The 21,949-nt window shown below is 43.4% G+C and overlaps 1 protein-coding gene across 3 annotated transcripts in view; it reads left to right on the top strand.

Moving 5' to 3' along the window:
- Khdrbs3 (KH RNA binding domain containing, signal transduction associated 3) overlaps positions 1-21,949 on the top strand; it is a 166,019-nt gene that overhangs the window by 46,993 nt on the left and 97,077 nt on the right. For all 3 annotated transcript variants that reach the window (XR_004946803.1, XM_036208763.1, XM_036208764.1), the window contains exon 2: positions 15,318-15,436. Coding sequence is in view for 2 of the 3 variants with exons in the window: in XM_036208763.1 (XP_036064656.1) it covers positions 15,318-15,436 (119 nt within the window). In the remaining variant the exon portion in view is untranslated. The remainder of the gene's footprint in view (positions 1-15,317; positions 15,437-21,949) is intronic.

Genomic DNA, 21,949 nt, shown 5'->3' on the forward strand with positions numbered 1-21,949 from the left:
TTCTTCTTGGAGAGTTTGTCTATAGTCTGGAGTCTCCAGAGGATCAGAACTTTATAGAAATCTAATCTAATCCCATACACAATAAATTCCGTATATAGTGGCTTACAAGGCTATGGTCCAGCTAGCCCAACAATGGCTGTCTAACAACTGAAGGTCCAGAAATCCAGTAGTTAGCTATTGAGTCCACAAGGCTGGATGTCTCAGCTGGTCTTCAGTATACCTGGAATCCTGAAGAAGTAGGCCCTAATGCCTGTGAAGCAATGGACTTTCCAGCAAGAACAAGAGTGGGCACAAGCCAGCAAAATCTCCCTTCCAAGTCCTTTGTATAGGCTGCTAGCAGGAGGCCTGGCCTGGATTAAAGGTGGATCTTCCCACCTCAAAAGATCTAAATTAAAAGTGGGTCTGATCACTTCAGATATTAAGTAAAATTCCTCACAGGTGTATCCAATCCCTTGGGTTTTAGTTAATTCCAGATGTAGTCAAGTTGACAACCAAGAATAGTCATTACATATCCACCCCTCATCAACTTGACACACAATCACATCTCCTTATATCATGCTAATTCCCAAATAAAAACAATAATCAGGTCATAATTATGCTTAACATGATGTAACTATCCAACATACAACCACAAACACATTGTATTTTTAACTAAGTGATAATATCTCATATTAGTATCCCTTGTACAACCTCAAACACATAAATTTTACAATAGGTGGTGATGTCCCTAGAGAGACATTCTTTTGGTATTTCAAACCTTAAATGTGATAATCATTAATATTCTCCTAATTGATGTTACATTACATAATAACTCAAGGAAAGAAAATACAAATATCTGTACAAACACATTCTTAAAAACATGACAAATAATCCTCAATTATAATCCTTGTTTCTACAACTGATCACATGGGCTTAGCTGGTTTGTATAACTACCTTCCTCTACTACCCATTCTGTATTTCCTCCACCATTAGCAAGCCCTCAGCAGGTCTTGGTTCCTTTCCTGGAGAAGTGACCTATACCTTCATCCTTGAAGGGTCTGTGCCCTTTGTCATCCTGCCTGGATTGATAATTTCCCCATTGGATTTAATCACTGGACATGGTAGCACTGAGAGATTCCCTAAAGGATCTCCTGCACTCCAGACATAATCTTTCTTACATCCATTGTGGAGAAGCAATTCAATTTCACTATGGCAATCTGGATCAATCACCCACTGTTATTCCTTTCTTAGCCTGTTGACTTAAGGCCATCAGAAGCCCTAAGTGACCAGAGGGAGGCTGAGCTTCCATTTCATTGGAATGTTTCTGTGTTTCCTGGCAGGAGCACCCTCCCTCTGTAACCCAAACTTCTAGGCCAGCAGAACTTACAGTTGTGGGAACAGCAAGCAAAATTTTCCTAGTGCGGCTCAAGGGGGGATAGTGAGTGGAACTGTTCCCTTTTCTACCTCTTGATTCCTGGACCCGTGGGTCCTGGCTATGAGAGAAACTCTTCCATATATTTTTATTGGACACTGACTCAAAGCATATACTGCCTTCTGAAGAACGCTGCCTCAACCCTCCAGGCTGCTGCCACCTAACTGGGGCTCTGTGTCTTGGATAGGCCATTCCATCTTTGTCAGGACGGCTGCTTCAGGGTGGTGGGTAACATGGTAACACCAGTGGATTCCATGATCGTGGCCTACTGTCGCGCTCTCTAGCTGTGAAGTGGCGTCCTTGGTCAGAAGCAATACTGTGTGGAATGCTGTGGTGGTGGATAGGCATTCTGTAAGTCCACAGATAGTTTTGGCAGAAGCATGACACACAGGAAAGGCGGATCTATAACCAGAATAAGTATCTTATATACTCCAGTAAGGACAAATCATCGTCCTTTCCTCAGAGGAAGTGGTCCAATGTAGTCAACCTGTCACCAGGTCACCAGAATCAGCATCAATTCAGAACTAGTATCCAATAGACCCCAAAAAGTCTGTTTGATTCCTTCATCCAGTGTCCAGTTACCCTTGTACAAGGCCATAGATCCCTCTGGGGAAGGACTGGGGAAGTATTAACAGTGGGACTGGGGAAGGCTAACAATAAAACTCTTAGGTATTCTTTTAAGGCCCTTCTTCAGGGGAACATTGTCATCCCTTTTTAAGGGGTTCTAGGTCTGCAAACAGACTCAAGTCTGGAAATTGGTTCTTGGGCTGTGATTCTCTTTTGCCATGCTCCAGTGGAATTTTTCTTTGATTTGAGTTTTTTGTTTTTCTTCACTTATACAGAGAAACAAACGAGGCATCATGATTGATTAGCCAGTACCAAAGGTCCGTACAAGTCACGCCAGCAGTAACATCACTTTGCCTGTGCTGCCCATTACTGGTCAGCCCGTTATGGACATTGCTGTGTCTGGGCTGCCCTTTACAATAGTGATAGTCTCTCCCCTTTGGAGATTCAGTGCTGCCACCTGGCCCCTGCTACCTGGAGCCTAATTAAACCCAGTGCATTTAGTCCATCCAGCTGAGCAGTAGCATCTCCAACACGAAGGTCTGTCACAAGGAAAAGGGTGACATCAAAGCCCTTCAGATGTGCTAGTGGCCCTCTCACCATCTTATAAAGTAGGGAAGGACATGTCTTCCGGGTCTTCCCATTGTAGAGGATTAGGCTTTACACAGCATACCCAATCCCTGATCCTTCGAATCCTGTTGTTAACGCTAAGACAAAGATGTCAAGCATTTCCAGATACTTTTCAGAAAGCCAGCTTTTGACAAATGCTTCAGCTAACCATTCAAACAAACTTTTGACACTGTTTTTTAAACTGTGCGAGCTTCCACACTAAACCTAGAATCTACTCAGAGGGCCCATATCAGTAAACTCAGCTTGATCCAGTTTTATGTGCCTTTCATGATTATTGCACACTCTTACAATCCATTCCTACACATATTCCCCAGACTACTGCTTGAATGAATTAGCAAACTCATTAAGCTCTTTAGTAGTGTAGACCTCGTGGACTACACTTTCTACCTCTACTTTAGGAGCCTGCTGAGCCTGAAGTCTGATTATTGGTTTTGAGACAACTGTCTGTGGGCTCTGAGGGACATCATTATTGTCTTGCCTGGCATCTCCTTCAGAGAAAGTCACTGCTGGTTTAGCAGACAATGAAGGATTAATTTCCCCAGTCAAAGGTAGAAAGGGTAATATTGCAGGGGGTGGTGGTGGGAGCATTTCTTCTGCGAGGGTGGAGAACCTTCCGCAGGTGAGAGAAACCTTTGAGGATCGGAGAGTTCAAAGCCATCATCTTTAATAGCGTCCTCCCACACATCCCCATCCCACCAGGATCCTATTCCTTACCAGCCAGTGCCCTTACTGTAACTGCTGACACCCTCAGAGGCTGGGACTTGAATTTTCACTGTAATTCCGCCAACCTTAGGATGAGGGCTCTGTTTGGTTTTCTCCAACTTGTGCTCTGTGGCTGCTGGAGAGGAGTCTCTTCTAGACCATGCTTCCTTTACACGGTTTCTGCACATGTGGAGCTGGTCAGTTTTAAGACCGAGCTCCTTGCTGTCCTTCACCATATTCTGAGATGCTAGAAATTGGTTAATTTTTATCACAGAGCTCATTTTTTTCCTCTGTCAGTTTATCTAGAGATGCTGGGAGCAACTGACCAGCATCATCATTTTCCTTATTTTTCCACAAATTATCAAAAGCTTTATATAGTCAACAAATTCATTGCCCTTCACAGTTAGTAAATCAGGATAATCCAGTGCCTCTGTCTGCTTAAGTTTGTAAAATAGTTTACACCATGGGCTCTTTTTCTCTTAGATGGATGGGCTTCAGTAACTATAGGTATTGGCAAAATGGAAAGCCCATTTCAGATATTTATGAAATTCATCTTTATACTTCTGTTGGTCAAGAACCACTTCTGGTACCAAAATCTGCATTATTCAAGGTTCTCTAGAGCAGTGGTTCTCAACCTTCCTGATACTGTGACACTTTAATACAGTTCCTCATGTTATGTTGACACCCAACCATAAAATTATTTTTGTTGCTACTTCATAACTGTAATTTTGCTGCTGTTACGAATCATAATGTAAATATTTTTGGAGATATGGGTTTGCTGAAGGGATTGTGACCCATGGGTTGAGAATCGCTGTGTTAGAGAAATAGAATGTATAGAATGGAGAGAGAGAGAGAGAGAGAGGGGGGGGGGGGGACTGATTGATTTTTTTACAAGTTGTGGTCAGCTAGTCCAACAATGGCTACCTGTACATGGAAGGGCCAGGAATCCAGTTGTTGTTCATTCCATGGGGTTGGCTGTCTCAGCTGGTCTTCAGCATACATTGGAATCCTGAAGAAGCAGGCTCCAGTGCTGGTGAAGGAATGGATTTGCCAGTGAGAACGAGAGCAATCAGGCAAAGAGAGCAAGCTTCTGTGTCCTTTATATAGGCTGCCAGCGGGAGGTGTGGCTCAGATTAAAGGTGGATCTTCCTACACACACACACACACACACACACACACACACACACACACACACACGCATTCTGGATTAAAAGTGGGTCTTCCCACTTCCAATCATTTAAGAAAAAAATCCGTCACAGTTGTACTCAGGCCCTTGAGTTTTAGTTAATTCCAAATGGAGTCAAGTTAACACTCAAGAACAGCCACCATAGTTCATCCGTCCCTAGGAGGAATTCGGCAGTCAGCATTGGATTCTAGGGGTTTGGATTCCAGAGCTGGGCCTGTCTGCCATCCCTCTTCCTACTGTGGGTGCTGATCAGTGTGTGTTTTTCCTTAAAATGGTGAAATGGACCATTTGCATTGTGTGTGAAGCAGGGAATCTGGAGGCTTTTGCACATGACTGGGCCTGCGCCCTCACCTCTGCTTTTTCTGGTGCCATTGCTGCTTCTGTTGGAATGTCTTGGTTTTACTTAATTCTGTAGGGTACTTTGTCAGTAGAGGAATCTTTCTTCACTCTTCATTTGGGTTTGGTTCTTGATCAATTCTTGATGCCACACAAAATTCCTTTAGCCCTACTTTCAAACCTTAGACAGTCACTGTCACTGAGGCTTTGTGATTTCAAGCTTCTCCTGATATGGAAACAGCACTTTTCACAGAGAAGCCTCAGTGCAGGAGAGGAAAGAAAGAGGAGCAGATGTGCCTATGTTCACAGAGTCTGGGGACACTTGGGGGTTACAGCTTTCAAAATACTGTTACATCTCATTTCAACCAGACAGAAATTGTTAGTTGTTCACAGTAGCTGATGTTGAGACGTAAGTTCACCAGAGAACAGACAGGGACACTTTTAAAGCTGAATAGAACATCTGTATTACTGGCTGATGGCTGCTCGGGAAACTTGCCCCTGCTTGCATCCCAGACTGCACCGCTCTCTGTCTTTTATTCACAAAAACCTCATCCTTGTTGTTACTCATAGTTAGCAAGAAGCAGAACTACAGAAGCAAAAGCAGAATTAGTGCATTTAGGGTCTTTCCACTGGGGGACTTTCCTGGGACCACTGATTTAGCCTTTGCTCTGGTTTTGACAGGTGGTGTAGCCTACATGCTGGGTTTCAAAGCCTGAATGGGCCTTGTGACATGGCATCAGTTCTGCTAAGGTCTGGGCCTGCTAAGGTCTGAGCTATGGCAGAATCAGGCCAGTGAAGTCAAGAGGGATCTATACGTCCTGTTACAGTAAGGGTGGATGTCGGGTATTGTGGTGAGTGTCACACATGCATCACAATGGGCTGTTCTTTTGTGTTTACACATGTGAGATAGCCACAGCCCTGCATTCATAGAATGGAAGGCAGCCGGGGCAGTGCAGAAAAGGGCCTGCAGGAGGTGATTGTTGAACAGGTGTACAGTTTCGTCTTTGCTGGAGGAGAAAAGTTTATGTGGTTTGTAACAGTGAGAATGTACTCTGCAAGACCTGAGCATGGTAAAACCCATATGTGTTCTTTAAAGAGAGAAAGGCTTGGCTTCCGATGGTAGAGCATCTGCACTGGAATGTGGAATCCCTCCTCCTTAGTCTGCCTTTGGCTACCTTCCTAAGCATGGGCATCCTGCTCTGTAAAGTGATGTAAGCAAGGAAAACTTGTAGAGCGGAAAGAGAATCCACAGTCCTGTACGTGATGAATCATTGTCTTTAAAGTCATAATAATCAGGTCAGCATTGCTATAAGTGATATCCCACCATTCATTGCTTCTCCTTGCCTTTGCTGTGTGGTTTTCTGTGTCCTGAGCCCAAGTGGAGTCTAGACAGACCTGTCACATGCTTTCCAGATTGCTTCAGGTTGCCACAGCCCTTACATGTCTGCTGCTTTCCACCTTCCCTGCCACTCTGTCCCTTGGAGGTGGTGTGGACAGCCCTCTTTGTCCTCTGGTCTCCTGTTATGTCCATAACTATATGCTTTCCGCTGTCAGGACAAGATGGGCAGTAAGGAGAAGTGACACCCGAGTGTTTCATTTCTGTGTTCTCCCTGTGGTGTGCTGGAGTTTGACTACTTGTCTCTATGCAAGTTCACGGCTCGCTTTGGTGCTTCTCTCTCAGTACCTCCCTTCTCTCCTACTCTCTGGCTCCTGTCCTAACTCCCTCTTCCTTCAGCTCATGCCAAGTCTTACCCCTGACTCTACCTTGCCTTTTCTCCCTCATTCCTCTTCATTTTAACCCCTTGAGCCTTTCATGGTTCTTTATTGCTTTGGTTATTCATAACATTGTTGGAATTTTTAAAAAGGTTAGTTTTATTTCATGCGTTTGGGTGTTTTGCCTGCATGTATGTAAGTGTACTGAGTGCATGCCTGGTCCACACAGATGCCGAAGTGGCTGAGGGTTCCCTCTGAACTCGACTTATTTGGATGAGTGTGAGCCACCATGTGGGTGCTAGGAACCCAACCCAGGTCCCCTGCAAGAGCAGCAAGTGCTCTTAAACACTGAGCCATCTCTCCAGCCAACATGTTTTTGTGTGTGGCCCTTTGTCAAACTGTTCAGATGACCCAAATTTATCCATTTCTTTCTGGAATCCCATTTTCCAGGTCAGTTACTCAACAAGAAAGAAGCTCCAGGAAGGCCATGCTACAATGTGAGAGTTCCAAGCTAATGTGTTTCATAAAAAGTCTAAGTTCTATATGTGCTCAGCCCAGTATTGGTGAAATTATTAAGGCCATTCCACGTAGTTAAAAGGGAGGTTTATTTTTTGGGGTAACTTACAAATGAAGGGATAGGTTGCAGGGTCTGGGAAAGGTATGGCGCAGTCCGGCGGTGTTCTCTGGAGAACTCTGCTTGATCTACCTCCAGCGTCCAAGGTCCTGGAACCAAGAGAAGCCTCTCCTCTCAATCCTGGGTCTTCCTCAGCCCCGCCTTGTGGGCGTGACCATTACCAAAGCCTCAATGGGGGTTGGAACTTCCAGGCCAATGCTGGGATGGCTACCCACTACAGCCCAGGAACTTATTGGTTTCTTAATGCATTTCTTTCCATTCTAGCTTGTAACAACAATCTATACTCTACCCCGGACACACACACACACACACACACACACACACACACACACACACCTTACCCACAATTCACATGATTCATTGGGTTATTGTTTCCTCAATAATGCATATGGGTTGATTCCTGTTGTTGATGTGTGTTAGGGGAGGCCTAGACTTTTGAGTTCTGACTCTCCTACTAGTTACGTGATTTTTAAAATCATCATGGAAAATTGTGAGTAACATCCACCTGAGACACTGGGGTGGAGTGAGAGCAAGCTGCTGAGACAGTACACAAGGTGTAGGTGATGCTTTAAATGCTGCGTCAGTGTCATCTCCATTACTTGAAAGTCATGTGTGAGGGAAAGCAGTCTGCTGGCAAAGGCAGACCCTAAATAGGAACTAACGGCTGAGGAATCATCAAAGAACAGTGTTCAGGTACTTGAAAGTTGTCTCACTAGAAAGTGGGATTTTGGCTAGATGCAGTGGCTCGTGTCCCAGTATAGGAAAGAAGGCTGAACACCAGTGCCTCATGTCCCAGTATAGGAAAGAAGGCTGAACACCAGTGCACCAGTGCGACCCAGTATAGGAAAGAAGGCTGAACACCAGTGCACCAGTGTGTCCCAGTATAGGAAAGAAGGCTAAAGACCAGTGTGACCCAGTATAGGAAAGAAGGCTGAACACCAGTGCACCAGTGTGTCCCAGTATAGGAAAGAAGGCTGAACACCAGTGCACCAGTGTGACCCAGTATAGGAAAGAAGGGTGAATACCAGTGCATCAGTGTGACCCAGTATAGGAAAGAAGGCTGAACACCAGTGCACCAGTGTGACCCAGTATAGGAAAGAAGGCTGAAGACCAGTGCACCAGTGTGTCCCTAGGAAAGAAGGGTGAATACCAGTGCATCAGTGTGACCCAGTATAGGAAAGAAGGGTGAACACCAGTGCACCAGTGTGTCCCTAGGAAAGAAGGGTGAATACCAGTGCATCAGTGTGACCCAGTATAGGAAAGAAGGGTGAACACCAGTGCACCAGTGTGTCCCTAGGAAAGAAGGGTGAATACCAGTGCATCAGTGTGACCCAGTATAGGAAGGAAGGGTGAATACCAGTGCATCAGTGTGACCCAGTATAGGAAAGAAGGGTGAACACCAGTGCATCAGTGTGACCCAGAATAGGAAAGAAGGCTGAACACCAGTGCATCAGTGTGACCCAGTATAGGAAAGAAGGCTGAACACCAGTGTGACCCAGTTAGGAAAGAAGGGTGAACACCAGTGCACCAGTGCGACCCAGTATAGGAAAGAAGGCTGAACACCAGTGCACCAGTGTGACCCAGTTAGGAAAGAAGGCTGAACACCAGTGCACCAGTGTGACCCAGTATAGGAAAGAAGGCTGAACACCAGTGCACCAGTGTGACCCAGTATAGGAAAGAAGGCTGAACACCAGTGCACCAGTGTGTCCCTAGGAAAGAAGGGTGAATACCAGTGCACCAGTGTGACCCATTATAGGAAAGAAGGCTGAACACCAGTGCACCAGTGTGACCCAGTATAGGAAAGAAGGCTGAACACCAGTGCACCAGTGTGACCCAGTATAGGAAAGAAGGCTGACAGCCTCAGACTTGGTGGGTGGTCATGGTGGTACACCACAGGGAAGAATGGAAGGGAGGCAGATGTGGAGGCACCCCTGTGTGGTGACTTCAACAGGACATTCAGTATTAGCTCCCATGCCTCTTTGAATATGGTGTGTACCTCATTGGCTGTTCTCTCCTTAACCTTTGCATTCTTAAATGAGCCAGGTTCATGTCCCATTTGCTGCTCATTCTAAGAGTTAGCTCTCCCCTTTCTGTGTCTTTACCCACCGCATCTCTCGACCTGTCTGCTTTTCACTTTCTATGCACTGCCCAATCCCCTTTCCTCTAGGACGCTTCTGCTGTGTCAGCTGACACTTAGTGCAGCTCCCTGTTTGTACTGAATGGTCACTGTTTCATCTTGACATTAAGAACCTGGCCTGCCTTCTCATGCTTCTGTCCTCCTTCCTCCTCCTCTACATGGATTGAACAGACCCCCCCCCCTCCTACTTTAATCTGCCCATCATCTGTGAGAACCCAGGGCCAGGCATCAAGACCTGGCGTCTACTTACTGCCTCTGTGGTTGCAAGATTTTGTAACATTATAAGAAAAGCGAAGAGACCTTAGTAAAAGTTATGATTCTCACTGTGTTGATCAAGTACCCTTATAGTAGTATCTCCTGGGGCCACATGCCCTCACTGAGAAATCCACATTCCGTTGCCTATAATTCTTCTTCACCAAATATTTTAAGAATTTAGGCCTGATTTTTTTTCTGGTTTTTAAGTACTCTTGCACACCCCAAGCTGTAAGCTCCTTTCTGTAGCATTTTGTGCATAATATTACATTTGTCTGTGCTTTGCTCTGTAGATTCCCTTCATACATAGTATATCTCAGAACTAAATAGGCTTTAGATAAATGCTGCTTAGTATTCTCTTAGGGCAGGTGAATGTCAGTTTGAGTGTTACAGCTCTGCAGGGAAAGGTATCTGACCTGAAGCTGGAGTGAGGTGGGGGATGGTCTCCAGGCAGGATGTAGCAATCCTGCTCCTCTCCTTAAGACAGCTTTGACTGCTGAGCTTTGCTCCACCTCCCACCCTCCCTTAAAGAGCCCTGCTTCTTCTCTCCAGCCCGAGATGAGATATTGCTTCTTTTGCTTCAGTCTGCTAAAGCGGAAACCCCTGCAGAAATGTAGCAATCTCCTCCTGCGCCTGTGAAAAGTTGTTACTTTTTTCTGTTCAGCCCCCTAAGGGTTTTTCCTGACCAGTCCCCCTAAGGGGGAACCTCAGCAAAGGTTCTTCTGTTCTATACCATGGAAAGAACTCTGTTCTGTGCCATGGGAAGAACTTTACCCGAAACTCTTTTAAGAAAGAGATTTATTTGGGAAGGAGGAGTCCAGGAGAGTGGCTGCCTTTGCTAGCGTGGAAGAGGACAGCCCACAACTGAACAGGCAGAAGGGCTTATAGAGGGCTTCTTAGGGGTGGAGCTTCTCCAGGGAGATTTTCTTCTCAGGGATTGGTTAGTTTTCCTGCTCAGGGATTAGTTGGTTTTGTTGGTCAGGGCAGAGTTGACTATGGTTTCAGGGCCAAACTGTGTTTCTTTCACTGGCCCTTTTTAGCCTTTGGTTCTGGTTTTAGGGCCAGGACATATTTCTTTCACTTGCTCTGGTTCTAGGGACAAAGTGTGTTTCTAAGGTTTTGGATTCAGTGTAAGACGAATTGCTAAACGGTCTTATTAATAAAAACCCAGAGCCAGATGCTGGGGTAAAAACTGAGAGATCAGAAAAGCAGAAAAAAGCTATCCACATTCTTACCACATGGAAATCCTCAGCCAAAGAGAGCTACTTCCTGTATACCCATGCCTGTATGCCTTTCTGTTCTGCATCCCACTTCCTCCCTCCGCCCAGATACATCACTTCCTGTCTGTCTGTACAGACCTCCAGACCTCTATGGTTAGTGCTGGGATTAAAGGCATGTGTCACCATGCCTGGCTCTGTTCTCCAGTGTGGCCTTGAACTCACAGAGATCCAATTGGATCTCTGCCTCCCAAATGCTAAGATTAAGCCACCATTGCCTGACTTCTATGTTTAGTACAGTGGCTGGCTTTTTCCTTTGATCCTCAGATAAGCTTTATTAGGGTTCACTATATATTAGGGAACACAATGAATTACCACACCACAGTTCAGGACAAAAGTGTTTCTAGATATAGTACTTTCAGGTTGGGAAAGCATGGTAACACAAGGTAGCAGTGTGTGACTGCTGGTCCCATTGGACCTTCACTCGGACTGGAGAGCAGATAGGAAGTTAAGCACAGTATAAAACTTCAAGCCCTCCCACAACCTGTGACCCACTTCCTGCAGCAAGACTCCATCTTCTATGCTTCTACACTCTTCTAAAACATGGGAACAGCCGAGGAACAAAGGTTCAATCACATGAACCCATGGGGACATTTCATATTCATACAAAGTATAAACAGAGACTAAAGCAGATATCATTACTGGAACCGTTTCTAAGATAACAGAGGCTTGGCATATGTAGCTTGGGAACAGTGCTGCCTCCCTCTGTATTCTCTAAAACCTCCATCACACACTGACTAATTCTGAGTGGGAAGGGGGCAGTGTATTCAGTGAAGGAGTGTGGTACCAAATGTGACCCAAGAACAGTGAAAGTTGGATCCCCAATGCATCTCTCCAGGAAGTCTGATGAAATCCTTGTTTGGTTACTTCATTTTGTAGCCATTGAAAGGGACACGTGAATGGGGGTGGGGAGCTTCTAGGAATCTGAGCTGCTTTTCTGTCCTGAGTAGCATAGGCTCGAGACTATGAAACTACCAGCTGGTCTTGATTTTAGAGGTTGTCTGGTACAGTTGAACTCCCCCCCCCCATACATATTGTATTTTACTGGATTTCTTGAAAACAACAAAACTACTCATAACCACTAAATATGCATATAATAAAAATTATAGTTGTTGGCCTGCAGAGATGAGATAGTTCAGTAGTTAAAGTGATTGCCTTGAAAAATGTGAGGACCAGAGTTCAGATCTCTAGAAACTCATGTAAATGCCACAGAGGCAGAGACTGGATCCCCTGAGCAACTTGGCTAACAGGACTAGTAATATCAGTGAGTTCTGGGTTTGATTGAGACACCTTGCTTCAATAGATAAGTCTGGGGGATGGGCAGACTATCAAGGATGACTTCCTGCACTAACCTAACCTCCATATGCACTTTCAAACACATGAGGATGTACACCCTCTCACACTTGTACTCACACTCATACAGAAGTGTGTGTACACACATGTGTGCATACCACACAAATGGGAAAAAATCTAATTGTCTTAAAGGAAATTTTAGTTTACCTACTTTGTTGACTCTTATGCCAAAGATTATCTCTAATTACTACATGAATAGATAATAAAAATGGGATTTCTTTTCTTTTACTAATTACAGCTGAAGTCTTGGATTATACTCAGCTAACTTTTGACTTGCTGCTGTTTTCTTAATTTATTCTTTGAAAATTTTAACCATGTATACAATTATGATCATATTCCCCTCCAGTTCCCCTAGGTTTCCAACATGTCCCTCTCTAAACTACATCACTGACTTTCTCTCTCCCTCCTTCCCTCCATTGTCCCTCAGTGCCTCCCTCCCTCCCTTCCATTCTCTCCCTCCCTACCTTTCTCAATAATCCACTAAGTCAAATCAATACTGTTCCTAAGTGCATGGGGGTAGGCCATCCACTGGATCTTAGTCAACCTACCAGTGGCCACTCCCATAAAGAATGATTCTCCCTTCCTCAGCATCTATAAACTGCTACTGGCTCCTGCATTAGGTAGGGGGCCTTTTGAGTTCCTCCTCCACCCATATTTGAATTTCGACTGGCTTGTTTTTGTGCCGGTAACTGCAGCTGTTAATGAAAACTAACCAGTAGTGAAGAAGTTTTCTTTGTAGGGTATCAGTTAATTTCTTTATGTCCTTTGACCAACATGTGTGGTGTCTCAGCAGTTGGGTCTTACCTCGGGGTTTTGGTGGGTAAGCAAGAGCAGTGGTGTAGCCTGGGTTGTTTTGGGGACCTCTGGGGTCTTGTGACTGATGCTGCAGTTTAGTTTAATAGCTATGACTTCTGGGGGCAGCACTGTCCATTCATGCAGGCTTCCCCCATTTGAACTACTACTTAAAAAATACATTTGAAATAATGTTACCAACCGGTAAGCTTCCATAAAGCTTTTCCATAATCCTTAGTTAATTCATCTCCCACTACCCCCTTTTACACTTACACCTTTAACACCCACTATGTCACCCTTTCATACATCATGTGTTCTCTTCCCTCCAATTGCATTTTAATTGGGTTATAAGTTAGGTTTCCATATTCCTTTCCTCTAGGTTACTCCAAAGGACCCAGTGCTTTTTATTGAAGAATATGATTATTAATTTATCACAGCATTGATTCTGAAATTTCCAACTCGGTGTTGATTTATGGGAAATGCCTGAAAGTTTCTCCTCTTCAGATTCTTCCCTTTCTCTCATTTCCTTCCCTGCCACTCGACTCCCTGTTGCAGTGTTTCCTGGTACCATGAGACCTCGAATGCCAGCCAGCTTCCCAGTGATCCTGTTCTGGAGATGGAGTGAGAGTGGGACATGCACACCCCACCCACTGCACCTGCGTCCTCCCGGGGCAGAGACAGAGACAGTGAGACAGAGACAGAGACACATACACAGAGACAGACAGACACACACACACACTATTGGGTCCGGAGTCTTGAAATAATGGGGGGGCAGACCACCAAAATCTATTAAACCAGAAGCAAACTCTATTCCAGGGGAAAAGAAAAAATACACAAAAAACATCACTGTGGTCCACAAAAGCTTATCAGCTAGCTGAGACCACAGACTGCATGCTAGGAGTCACGTAGAAACAACTATTAAAAGTTAACTTTGGTCCAGGCAGTTGCCAGCTGTAAGAGTCAAGGCACTTAAAAGTTCACCCCTGGCTGTTGACAGAGGAGCTGGCTGTAAAGCAGATAGTCATTGTTAGCAGGTAACCTTTAGAGCTGATGACTGTCAATTTTTATCTCTTAAGCTTGTAATGTTATATTTCTATATTCCTGGAACCTTCAAAACACACACACACACACACACACACAGAGAGAAAGAGAGAGAGAGAGAGAGAGAGAGAGAGAGAGAGAGAGAGAGAGAGACAGAGAGAGACACAGAGAGAGACAGAGAGAAACAGGCAGAATGATATATGCAGTTTGTCCCCCTTTGTGCATTCATGTCATCCCCATCTCTCTCTCTCTCTCTCTCTCTGTCTCTCTGTCTCTCTGTTTCTCTCTCTCCCTGTTTCTCTCCCAGCCTTGTGTCTTGGCAGTTGTTGGGGGAAGCACCTGTGCCTCTTGTACACAACCAAGTGCTGTAGACAGTGCACAAGGAGAGTGAAGATGTATACTCCTTCAGTTCCTGAACCTTGCACATAGCAGCGCTGGGCAGTAGATGTTTGTAGAAGTAGACTTTCATTAAGGAAACTGTGAGATGCCGCCTCCATTTTTCCCACTTAGAGTAATAGCTGTCCCTGTGTGCTCTGTCAGGATCAAGCTAGGAGGGATTCATTTTCCTGATCCTGATACTTCCCTGAGGAAGGAGAATCAGTGAGTTTTAGAAGAATGAACCTTGAAGAAGATGAGCTCATTCTAGCTTCACGGGGAAGGAGAGGGGGGCTCATTGCAGAAGACACTTGCAGTGGCCAGTGCTGGATGTATGAGGAGGTGGGCTGCAGTTGGGGAGCCGGATGATGGAGGGTCATCTAAGTTTTCCAAACCAACTTAGAGCCAATTTTAAAAATTTACAAACAAATTGAAATAAAAATATAATTAGATAGTTGTCCACCTTTTCTCTCCTCCCTCCAACCTCTCTCATGCCCCCCTTATTCTTCGATTCATGTCTTTGAGTCAATACTTGACAGTACAAGCTTTATAATGTCCCAAGAGTGGTGGTCAGGGCACTGGTGCTGTGTAATGCTGAGCTGAGAACAGGACACAGGTGTCCCCAGGGGCTTAGTTATTGACTTTTTGTTCAGTTGTTTAAGTTTGTGTTTGTCCATTTTTACCTTCAGGAGCACATATAGCCAAGGGCTGCTTTGAGAGCCATTCTTTATGCCTTTTTCATTGATGAAGATTTCATCAGTAAAAAAAGGAGATGTGTCACTACTTGAAAAAATTATGTCGGTTTAATTAACAGTCCTCATTTCTGCATTTGCTGTCTTCCACAGTGGGGCGAGCCAAACCCCACACCCCAGTTCTGGCTCACATGCTTCATGGCTGTCTTTTTGCCTCCACAGAAATAGAGAAGTTTCAAAAAGGAGAAGGCAAGGACGAAGAGAAGTACATTGATGTGGTGATAAATAAGAACATGAAGCTGGGACAGAAAGTGTTGATTCCTGTAAAGCAGTTTCCCAAGGTAAGACCAGAACTGGGGGCTGCTGTTAGCCTGACCCCAGGGGAGCTGACACTCGAGTTAGAGGCTTGTTGGACTTCACACACTTTTGGAGCTAATTAAAACTTTTTAGTGAACTTGGTGATTTGATTTTCTTGTTTGACTTTGTTATAAATTACAGAATCATGTCATACTAGCCTTGTGCACAGCCTGCCTTTCTCTTCAGTTTCCTCATTTAAAACATGAAATTGGGTGGTTTAGAACTAAAATTGATGTGACTGCATAGAACAGTATTAGGCATATGCATGCATAAACACCGGTTGGTTCACACTTTCTTTCAGGTGATGTAAGTGGTTCAGGCGTACTGTTGTTTATACCATTGTTCATTTCTTCGTGTTGCAGAGTGATAATCCTTACCTACAGTACTGGAGCTAGTTTAGATAGTATTCAGTTTGATATCATTATTACATTGCAGGAGTATTTTACTATGAGTCATTTTCTGCAGGCATTTTTCATTTGTCTGGCCAAATATCAAGTATTTAATTGGAGCTATGTTCAATTTTTCAAAGAACTCCAATTCTTCTTTCCCCCAAAGTAGTTGCACAATGTGAGGTATCTATAGGTAAAGCATTTGGATTGTGCCTGCGAGTTCCACATCTGCAATATGTTGCACTAGTGGGGTTTTGTTGTTAGCATTCATTCTGTTGTTATGTTTTTTTTTTTTTTTTCTTATGTTCTGATGACTACCAGCTCTGTGTATTTTGTGCCTGCTGTGTGAGGGGCACATGTTTGACCTGTTTTATCTGTTGGCTGCATATGTTTTGATGACTGACTGGTAGGAGCTGTTTATGGGCCCTAGGTACAAGTCTTTTATTATAATTTTGTTTTCACATTAAGGGTGGTGTTGCATCTCAAATGAGTTTTGTAAATTGTGTAACTTAGAGGTTTGCTGTGGGTTTTCTGTGTCCTTCAGCAATCCCTTTGTTGGAAACGTAACCCTAGACTTGACTGTCAATCATGTTTGGAGGTGGAACCTTTGGAAGGTGCTAGCTAGGATTAGGCAGTTCATGAAGGTGGGGTCACTTTGATGGCATTAGTAGCTTATACAAACAGGTAGAGAGAGACTGGGGAGACAGCTCAGTGAGTAACATGTTTGTTGCTCAGGCATGAGGCCTTGAGTTCAATCCCCATGTACAGGAGCATAAAGGCCCTCTCCAGTGGACAGCCACACAACCAAGGATATGTGGGGAGCATGAATTGGTCTTGAAGGGTTTAAAAAAAATGTAGGGGGTGGGAGAGTGGGAGACACAAAGATGGATGGGTAGGGAAGGGGTATGTGTGAAGGACCAATAAAAAAGTAACACACATACACAATTGCAAATTGTGGTACTCTGCTCTTGGATGTCTCAGCCTACAGAACTGTTAGCCAGTAACCTTCCATTCATTAAAAGTGCCCTCTGTTCAGGTAGTTTGCTATAGCATCAGAAGAGGGAATGAGGCAAAAGTCAAGCTTGCTTTTTCCCTGTGAGAGTATTTGCTTTTCTCTTCAGGATTTGATGCTTTCTGTCCATGGATTGATTTAGCACCTTTGATGGGAATCAAATGGCTGTGGAAGTGAGGTTTATTTCTGAGTCTTTGTTCTGTTCCATTGATGTATTTATGGATCCTGATGCCAGGACCACGGTCTTGTTTACCACAGCTTTTTATGGAGAGACGTGAATTTAAAATTGCTCCAGCTTTGACCTTCTTTTCTGGATTTCTTACATATTCTGGATCTTTTACAATTTCACATAAATTTGTGAATTCGTTCATGGATTTCTACACAACGGCCTGCTGTGTTCCGGCTGTATTTGTGTTGTGTCTGCTGATGGCTCTGGGGACTGTGCCCTCTTCCCAGCTCCAACTCTTCTGTATCTGAATGTGATTTGGCTCTCCGTTTATATAGACATGCTCAGAGTCCTCTTACAACATTGCTTCCTTTCCTAGTGTATTGTCTGTCTGAAACGCATGATTATACTATCAGAAATCAGATATTTCCAACCATTTGTCCTCTAAGCTGCTAACACAGCATTTGTTACCCTTATTAGCTGGTTTTTTCTTTCTTTTGCTAAATTACTGGTTTTATTAGGTTGTTCTGTTAGGATTTGTTCTATTAACATGCTACCTGCATATGCAGCTTTACTTCTTCCTTCACAACATTCAGGCCTCTCATATTTCTGGTATAATACTGAACACAGGTGAGGGTGGGAGCCCTCTGCTTCCCCAGAAGAAGAAAAGTGTATGATTCCATTATCTCTCATCATGGCTTTACTTTTAGTCAAGAAAATTTTAAGAACAAATGAATAGGAGAATTCAGGTCTCATGTAGTTGCCTCTCCCATTCACCCTCTGTTAAGCAAACCTGCCCCTTTTGGGTAGAATCAGGACAGAAGTCAGATGTTCCTATTACCTAATGTTGTCACAAGTGTTGTGCTCCATTTTTATAACTCAGTAAGGTTATTTAAGAAGCAGATTTAGACAGTCTTAAAAGAAAAATATTAGCCTTTAAAATGCAAGGTAGTCTATATGATTTTGTTTAGACTTCTGATTGGTCAAAACCTAGATCTAATGCAGTGAGTGGTTCTCAGCCTTCCCAATGCCGTGACCTTTTAATACAGTTCCTCATGTGTGGTGACCCCAACCTAGAGCAGTGGTTCTCAGCCTTCCTGACACTGCAACCCTTTAATACAGTTCTTCATGTTGTGGTGACCCCTAACCATAAAATTATTTTGTTACTACTTCATAACTGTAATTTTGTTACTGTTATGAATCATAGTATAAATGTCTTAAGTGACCCCTGTGAAAGGGTCATACTTTTTTCTTTTTCTTGTTTGTTTTGTTTACCTCATTTACTCCAAGTGTTATTTGCATGTTTTTTCTGGTGTGTGTGTGTGTGTGTGTGTGTGTGTGTGTGTGTGTGTGTGTGTGTGTATTTAAGATAAGGGCTCTTGATGAATGTGTGAGTGCACCATGGTGTGTGTGGAATTCAGAGAACAAGCTTAGGTGTGGGTCCTGGCCTTTGACCTTCTTTGAGACAGGCTGGCTCTTGTGGTTGGTCCCAACTGCTACTCCAGCTAGCTGGCCCACAAGCTGCTGGGGATTCTTCTGTCTCTGTTTCCCATTGCTGCACCCAGCTTTCCCCAGCTTCTGGGGACCACAGTCAGGTCTCCAGCCCAACAGGTGTTACCTCCCTTTATGCCATCCAGAAGAGTTCAAGCAGGTGCTCGAAACTCTTGGGCATTTAGTTCTGAAGTCCCGGTCATCTCATTGTATTAGGCTAGCATTCTCTCATCTTGATTAAGAGTTGTGTTGTCTGTCCTGTTGAGTAATTTTCACTTGTATCCAGGACATTATAAATGTACATTCTGGCAAGTCTCAGTTCTGTTATGTTTCTCTGAAGGACACTGATGCTGCCTTGTTGGTAGCTAATTAACCAGATTATATTCAGAGTGCAAACTATTAATAAGAGCTGAGCTCTTTCTTAGCTTAACTTTGTATCTAATGGCAGAGTATATGGTTACAGGCAGGTTAGATCTTCTATTCTAACCCTTTCAGGCTTCTTCCTCAGAATGTACCTATTTTCTGTTACTTTCCTGGGCTCGTAATCATTGGCTTTGATAGTTTGTTCAGACTTGGACAGTTTATGGTTGACTCCTGTAGGTATCAGATTGTGACCAGCTTTACTCACAGACTTAGGCAGATTCATTTTTATATAAATAAAGTATGGACAGACTCTTTTTTTTTTTTTGAGACAGGGTTTCTTTGTGTAGTTTTGGTGCCTGTCCTGGATCTCACTCTGTATACCAGGCTGGCCTCGAACTCAGAGATCCTCCTGGCTCTACCTCACCAGTGCTGGGATTAAAGGCTTGCGCCACCACCTCCCATCCTGGACAGACTCATTATTAAGCAAAGACGGCACATGTAATGGATAGAATGATGAGCAGACACAGCAGCTCTTTTTAATAATATTTGGGTACATGATAATTACCCTGAAATTGATACTTCATTGTATATGAGTTCTTGTGTGGAGTAGTACATGAATAGAGTATCTCAAAATCTCAAATACTCCTGTTCAGTATCAGCTTTGATGAGATAGGAAGACATGTGATTTCTGTAAATAACAGATTTGAGCACAATCATTGTTTACAGTGTCTGGGGCAGGCTGGAACTCACCAGTCAGCATTGTATGAATATGTGTATGAGCTACAGAAACTCTGTGCTAATGTAGGTTAGCTGTCAACTGCAGGAGAGTGGAGGATTGTCCTGTGGGAGTAGCTGTAGGGACAGTACAGTTCCTTATGGAATTGATACAGGCTGTAGGCTTTGAGCCTCTGCAGCAAGAGAGAACTGTTGGATGTGGAGTTCTAGTGAATAAAGAGCCTTAAACTTACTGAATCATTTTCTCCTGGTGACTGGTCTTATGCCTGAATTTGACATTATGTCTTTTCTGAGCTGGGTTTGTTATGGGAAAACCACAGTGACTCAGTTATTGGTTTCAAACTCATTTGATTGGGAAATACAGGTGGCTAAGTAATGCTTAGAATACACCTGGCTTTAGAAAGATGGGAGTCTCATTTTGACACATTCAAAGAATGCTGCTTTGAGGAGGTCAACTCTTGCAGAGGTCAGCCATGTCAGGATAACAAGTAAGACAGGTTGACATTTGGGGTTTTACCCTATTGCTAGGGCATGCTATGTAAGTCAGGTGCATTAGGGAAATTACAAGCTATTTCATTTGGTGAGGAAGATTATTTCAATAAGATAGGCAGATTTGAATACAAGACATGAAGGAATTGGTTAAGGAAGAGAGTGTAGGATTTACTTAAGCTGGTGGGACTGTGTACTGTTCTAGTCTAGAGTGCCTTTTGAGGTGTCTTAGAGGAAGCATGGTACATGCAGTTTCGTGTTGAAGGAGATTCTGTGGACCAAGTTAAAAGATAGAGTTATAATGTTGAGTTATGGTTCTCTGTCTACACAGTTGACTTCCTGATGCTTGGTAGATACATGGCAAGATGTTCTGATGGAAGCTGAGATCACAGAGTACTCAGCTTTTATAGATTATTATTGTTGTCCTATGCAGACACGTGCATATTCTTATGGGAATGTTTAGCTCATAGATTAGTCACAGTCAGAGATTAACAAAAATACTACAGTTGAGTGATTATAATAATATGCTGTTGCAGAAGTTACTTAAAACTTATGAATAGTTTATTTCTAGAATTTTTTTTTTTAAATTACCAATTTTGGTCTTAGCCAACTGGGTTAACGGAGCCTTCAGAATGAGACACAAAAAAAGCTGGGAAATTCTTATTTTTAATTTTAGTAATTTGATGGCTGTTTTTAAATATCTCTTGGTATTCTAACATGCTCACTGTACTGTTTGTGGCTAAAATAATAAATTTTAGATTAAAAACCTGTGGCATTGAGTGTTGGGAATCAAGGTGGTTGCTGTTTTCCCAGGAGCTCTGTGTTTTAGGTAAGCTTCCTATCTTAATGTTGGCAGACTTCTTTCCTTTCTTTCCCCCTTGGTGCGAATTACAGACAGTTTCAGATCCAGCTATTGGGTTGTTTACTCCATGGAAATTGTTGGTTTAGTTTCTCTACATGGCAAATATATGACGTGGAAATACATTAAAGGCTGAGATTTTCACAGACAGCTTCCTCCTCTGAGGATTTATGTGAAGCTGTTATTTTAGGTGTAAAGCTGACAGTTTACCTGTAGAAATAAGATGGTAATGTGTAGTTAATTATCTCTATTACTTTAACTAGGAGTTAGTTTATTTGTGGGGAACAGTACAGTTTTTGTGAATTTTAAGTTTTTGGACCTGATGATGAGCCCTAGGCGTGAGTGCTCCATGGTCCTTTACCCCCAGTCATGCTGTGTGGTTCTTGAAAATGCATGGGAATGTAGTGTTATGATCACATGCAATGACCGTCACTTTAAACATTGTTATTTCTTTGTTGTAACATGTAATATCCTCTTTTTTAACATTCTGATACATGCGTTGGTAATTCTATTGCCTTCCTATACAGTCAATCACACAAACTAATTCCTCCTGGTTAACCAAAACTTGGTAGCAGCATCTCCCCTTCCTTGCCTTTTCCCTACCCAGTTTTTAAGTACTCACCTCTCTTAGAGTCCACACAGATCATGGGATATGTGTCTTTGTAGCTGGCTTATTTTATTTAGCATAAATCTTTTTGTGTTCATCTATGTTGTCACAGTGATGTGATTTTTTTTTTTTAATGCTTCACCGTGTTCCATTCTGAACATATTTCACTTTTTAAATCCTTCATTCACTGGTGGGCACTTTGGTCATTTCTATAACCTTGGTAGTAGTGGCTAATGCAGTGAAGTTGGGACCTCAGGCTTCTCACCAAGACGCTGATCCATCAGCATCTGTATTAGAGTTTGCTGTGATGAAATACCCAGTGCACAGGGCTGTAGGGCACTAGCCACAGCCGCAAAGGTTTCCATCCATCCTTGTGGGCTGTGATC

This window comes from Onychomys torridus, chromosome 16 (assembly GCF_903995425.1).
Source record: "Onychomys torridus chromosome 16, mOncTor1.1, whole genome shotgun sequence".
NCBI classification, from domain to species: Eukaryota; Metazoa; Chordata; class Mammalia; order Rodentia; family Cricetidae; genus Onychomys; species Onychomys torridus.